At 41.9% G+C, this 6,000-nt stretch overlaps 2 protein-coding genes across 2 annotated transcripts in view; one reads left to right on the top strand and one right to left on the bottom strand.

Annotated features, from left to right (window-relative positions):
- The window catches only part of T265_13339 (hypothetical protein), a gene marked incomplete at both ends in the record, with an annotated part of 73,001 nt that overhangs the window by 26,932 nt on the left and 40,069 nt on the right, over window positions 1–6,000 (top strand). The gene's annotated exons all lie outside the window — the stretch shown is intronic.
- Window positions 1–6,000, bottom strand: part of T265_03832 (hypothetical protein) — a gene marked incomplete at both ends in the record, with an annotated part of 67,690 nt that overhangs the window by 26,908 nt on the left and 34,782 nt on the right. The window contains one exon of the mRNA XM_009168403.1: window positions 5,715–5,953. Coding sequence (XP_009166667.1) covers window positions 5,715–5,953 — 239 coding nt within the window. The remainder of the gene's footprint in view (window positions 1–5,714; window positions 5,954–6,000) is intronic.

Genomic DNA, 6,000 nt, shown 5'->3' with positions numbered 1-6,000 from the left:
CCCCCCCCCCCCCCCCCGAAAGGAGAGATCCAGGCTGAGGGGATTCTTCCATTTCTGCATAGAGCAACCCTCTTCAAAAGATACGCCACACGAGCGCAAACTATCTGGTATGTTACCGAAGTTTACCTAAGAAATAAGGTCCAATTTATTAACGGTCTACAGATGAATCAACAACGCTACTTATTTCGAAACTTGGAAGCTCTGTACCCAGCTTCACTCCATTGAAACTACTAATGGGAGAAGAATGCAGTAGTCATATTCACTCAATCCTAAGTTCCGTATCACGTATTTTCGGTCGTTCTCCTTTTTACATTTTCACTAAAAATAACGCGCTCTACCTCAAAAACAGTAAACTTTGCTATGTAGACTAGCATAAACGTATAGGTTGCCCATAGAATTAAGTATATACATCACTTTATGGTGTCATTTGTTTGAGAGAATGCGTAGAAGTAGCCTGCATAGAAGTTCAACACAAGTGACAGTGGATCGATCAAAACCAAAGTGCTTCTTGGCACAGTTGAAAAACTGAGGCATGCAGTGAATGTGCTATTATATGGTATTGTACCCTATATAATGAACATCCTTTTTCGAACAAAGCAATTAACTTCAGATACTACTCAGGTGTGTCTGTCTAAGTTACATTATATAGCTGGCTCCTGGCGAATCATTTAGGTTGTAACTCATAATTTTGGTGTAATTTTGGCCTTCATTACAAATGCCTTTGGACTCAAATAATTGTCTAGTAATATCAAGTAATTTAGTGTTCGATAACATTTGACACTTGTGGTCCCATAACCGATATTCCAGGGGCATTCAAACTATGTGTGTGGAGGAACTTATTTGGTGAATAAGGATGAAGAAACTCTTCAGTTATTTTGATTGATTATTCTGGCCAACTTAGGAAAGATTCAGATTGCTAATGTTTAACACTGGAACCTGCGAACTACTGATGGAAAAACCGTTTGCGTTGCATTCGTCATCGAATAAAGTGACTCTTAGGTGAATAACAGAAAACAGCAGCAACAGAATTCTCCGTACTGGTTTCTAGATCTTTCATTTGCAGGGCATCCTGCTGTCACAGGGCCTTTGGTTGTCTTGGGGACGAAGTTATGGGCAAAAGAAAAAAATGTCCAGGCAGCCTGAAGTCCCACTCTCAGACGTCGCTGCGCGATCAGCCTGTCACCACCACTGCACATGACATGATCTGTGACAATGTTTCCTACCTCACTGATGGGTCACAACTCGTAGCCAAATATCACGGTGTCCGGCCCTCAATGCAAAGCTCGCGAGAACCAATTTTTTCATTCTTTTGTGCGGTTCGTACAATTAGCTCATCTCAACGAGAATGACATTGCTCCACAGTGATTGTCGGGCTGTATGCATCTACTGAGTTCCTTTTCGAGAGTTTCTCACGGTTCAGACGGCCAGTTCGTTTTGTTTAAGCTAATGATCCAATGGGCGAGCAACAATGGTGCGAAATTCAGGTGGTAAGAAAGAGGGGAGATCATCACAGAGAAGAAAAAGGTTGCCTTCTCCTCGGAGGGATCGCACATTAGACGGTTCTGGCAGAGAAAGCTGATATTAACTGTCGCACGAAATACATCGCCTTCAGGAAAGGGCAATGTGTCCGAATTTTTCGTCATCACGGGCAATTTTTCACCAACTGAACACGAAAAATTGCCTTCAGTAAGCGGTCGTGCGCTTTTACAGACTCTTCAAAGCCCAGTGTCTTGGGAATGTGACAACAGAAATCAGCGTTGAAAACTTCAACGATGCTCTTGTCAAACTAGTGACAGACAAATTCTGGTTCGCAAGTTGATATATTTTCGGTTGATACAACACAAACAGAGGGGACTCAAGTGTAGGCGGTGTCTATGCCTTATTCCGGGTACTATATTGCGCAATCTGTACAAATGGGACAATGTCAAGCTTATACTCACTAATAACTATATTAGGAAACACCTTAAAAAGCTAGGCATACCCTTTCAAGAGTTAGCATACCAAATCGCAGTTTGTACTTCATCAGCAGTTATCATTCTGGGGGGAGTTGAGAAACGGTAATGCTACGCACAGTTAATTCTGTCGCCAGTATCAGAGATTTATTGTCAATGGCGACTAATTGTCGTGAAAGCATGAACAGATAAACTACAGGTGTTTTGATGATCCAGCTCCATTTTTCATACACGCGGCCGATATTTCGGGCGAGTACGATGTAAGATTAGCCGTTATCAGGAACGTCATTCAGTGAGAAAGTTCCAGCATAATAACTGACTATGCAGATTAGGTGCCGGGTGGAATACAGGTAAGCATGTCAATTTAATTACGTTGACAGAAAGAGTGAACTATTTGAAGGAAAACAACGTCGTGTATGTTCGTTTGTTTCCTGCCACATGATCATGGTATGGATACGACCAGAAAACCCATTATGAAAGGAAGCCACACATTCAGGAAGAACAGGTGATACTTCTCCTCGTCGATCAAGATTGAACACAAAGTCGTCCTTTCAACAAAGACAAAATTGTCCTTGCACTATGATGTCCTGTCCTCGGGTGACGAACTTGCAACGGAGCGAGTTCAGATCAACAGGAAAAGGGAAAACACATACACCGACTGTGTATGTGTTCCCCTCTCTTAATTACTAAGTTTTCATAAAAAAAACGGAGACCCAAGGCATCGCTTACTTGTGTGCTTATTTTTTCGAATGGATTCAAGATGGAGTCAATGTATATTGTCAAACACCAACGAAGCACATACAAACATGTACGATTTTCGATCCTATAAACTATCCGGTAAGAATTTTGGAGCCTTGCAACTTTACTGTCCTCGGTGGATTATATACCTGGACTGAGATGATAAAATTTAGAAAACCGTTTGCTCGCGTATCTGACTCGAGTCACCCCGGTTACATATGAAGGAAGCGGTTATTCATGGTAGCGTTTCGGCAGAAAGCAAATTTTGAGGTGCACACTGACGTTTCCACGACCACTGGTTACGCTGGTCTGACATTAACTCTAATGAACTTCTAACTTAGCAACACAAGTGCCTGAATATGTGCATGTATACCCTATCTTGGACCGGTGCTACGAAATTCGGCGTACTTACTTCTTCCATAAACCCACAGGTCATCACGGAGAAACATCAAGAAAGAGGCTTGTCATTAGTCTGTCAACCATAAGAGTGCGTAAATGACTGTTCTTCAGGGGACGCACTTACACGACGAGTCTCTATCAATGCTCAAATTCAAAAAAATCTGTATACGTTATTCCCGTTAATGACAGCTGTATAACAAAATTCACAAGAATTATTTTAAAGGGACAATACTCACCAGATGGAGTGTACCGGTAGCTCACATGACTGTCAGTGTTTTCAAAGAAACGATAAAGGCTATGCATAAAATCACAAAATCAGATATACGCTTATATCGGAAGCAATTCAGACGTTAAAATTGGGAACTTAACCGTCCGTGATATTCGGTCTGGAAGTTGTTCAGTTTGAAGAGCCTACTTTGTGGTCCTGCCGGATTGATGATACATTGAGATTCAGGTAACGCTGATGTCTATTTGCATGGAGGCATTCGTTTGCTTCCTACACAGACTTTTTTAAATGAAAGATACTACTCTGGTGGATCGACAGTGCTAATTTAGCGCCAATCCTAACCCAGCGCCGAATCCAGCACACACGGATTGACCAAATAAAGTTAAAGGAAGACACCGCTTAATTAATTATGACCCATAAATGGCTTATATATTGAATCGTGTGCCGTACGTAGAAAAGAACATAACAATGTTATTTTCTGCAGTCTGAAACTGCATGGAACAGAAGGAACCATATGGGTCGAAAAATTCCTGTGAAAGCATTCTGAACAGAATAGCACACAAAGTGGCCTGCGTAACGTTATCACTGTAAACCAGAGTGGTTTTGACGTCCAGATTTGTTCTGGTGAACTGTGACGTCTATTTTGAACAAACCATTGTTTGGAGCGACGAATCAAATTTGGGTAGTTTCTGAGATTAAAGGCATTATGAGTACTTAGACAGAAAAAGGTTGTAGCCCTTCTGAAAGCTTTTATTCATCGCATATCCATACATCTAGCTATTCGCACACATCTGGAGTCAACGCTACAGGCCCTCCAGTCGGATGGCACTGGTACCACATCCCTTGTAAAGCCATTGTGTAAACCACAAACCTACGGTCACACGCTAAGAAAAATATTCCTTGTTTCTCTAGTGCTCAGTATAGTGAGTGTTGGTTGACCAACGACGCCTTAGGAAAAAGGCGATGCGGTTAAAGTATACATGTGATTGCAAGAAACGTCCCCAACTCCTGTTAATCCATTGGATCGTCAAGAAGGGATAACTTGCTTTTCATCTTCTAATCTTGGGTGAATAAGTAGTAACCTTTCATTCTTTTACTACATTTATAACGACAGGAAGACACAGTGAACTTTTAGAAACCCATCATGGTAGCACTAATCCAGGCTCGCGACCGTGACCAGGAACAACCGGAATTGACCCTCAAGAAGAACCGAATCTCCGTAGTTGCAGTAAAAATCAGTCTGGGTTTAGATGTAGGGCGATTTCCCGCACCTGCATGAAACACCTGTTATTGGATCTATCAGACAAGCTTATTAGACACCTGTAGCAGCACTACTGCCACACTCTGATTCACTACCTGAGGGCTTCAGAAATTTCCCAATCAGTCATTTACAACCATATGTATCCCAACCTTTAAAATTGTCCGGACTGTGAAAATAATTAGACGCGAATCTTTCGATCATGTGGGTGACGAAAAAAACAGTAAAAACTGCAAACTTCCGAGAGTGGCAGAAATGTACCTAAAGCGTCCGGAATGTAAGTCATCCAGACAGTACGATAAAATCACCTCACTTTGTACTGATTTTGGGGAAGAAGGTGCACTAGTGGCTCCTGAAGTTTTGGATGTTTTAATCACCTTCTAAAGCAAGGCGAATGGTTATTTTAAACTTGGTTTGCTTGGTTTGGATCTCGGTCAACAATGTTTTGCACCACGGAAACGATAAACGTATGACATAAAATTCTACACCTGTTGTTTGTCTATGTTTTGGAGTTGTTCAAATCCGGAAAAATGAGTGGGGTCATAAAGGGTAAGTTTCGCCTGTAGTGCCGAAGCCTTATACCTCAAAGTGTCCAAGGGCAAGCCTAAGATAGCTCACTGCAGCTGGGAAAACAAGACCACTGTCTATGTTCAGGGAATCGTGAATGAGTCAAACGGAGTTCTGGCAGTTTTTCTATTGGAAACAGTTTCCCATTCAAACAAAGTTTGAAAACAAATCCAAGACTTTATGCTCAAAACTGAGACTGTACAGTTGTCTTCTTTGAAAATTGCTGCTGCGTTGGTCGATGGAAAGGTTTCTTCGGAAAGTTGGAGACTCATTTGAGGTGAATGAGAAATGAAGTTGAATTCGGGGAACTAACCAAGCGTGGTCACTAGAGGGGAGTGTTCCCCTCCATATGCGCTCATTTTAGACAGAATATCTTCATGAGTAATTGCATTTTTTATGTCCCATTCGCATTAGGCTCTTGTCTCATTGAGACTCATTGACCAGCGTGTCGAACGATTCTATCTGAGGACTTTGTGGAAACAGAGAATGGAGTTATCAGGACCTGCGTAAGTCCACTTAATTGTGATTAGTCTCAAAACGAAAGAAATCATAATTTACAGTTTCCAGCACTTACTTTAGCTGTCCCGCTTTGAACATGGATACCGATAACCTCTGTCCCTCAGTTACCGGCACTGGATAAGTGGAGTTAAATTTTCGGGGATCTTTCATCAGCAACGAAATTTCACCGTAGCGTGGTAAACGTTCAAAATGCACACTCAGTCGGTCCGATGCAGTATCCACATCACTGATTGAAATCAGGTCGGAGTTCAGCAAAAGCTCGCCATCGCGCGCAACGTCTAGTGGATGAAGAACCTTCATTTAAAATTCAAAGAGAAGGATTTTTCCGAATAAGTGAACTG

Source organism: Opisthorchis viverrini (assembly GCF_000715545.1).
Source record: "Opisthorchis viverrini unplaced genomic scaffold opera_v5_56, whole genome shotgun sequence".
Taxonomy (NCBI): Eukaryota; Metazoa; Platyhelminthes; class Trematoda; order Opisthorchiida; family Opisthorchiidae; genus Opisthorchis; species Opisthorchis viverrini.
The sequence above is the reverse complement of the archived record's forward strand: the minus strand, read 5'-3'. Positions and strand labels throughout refer to the sequence as shown.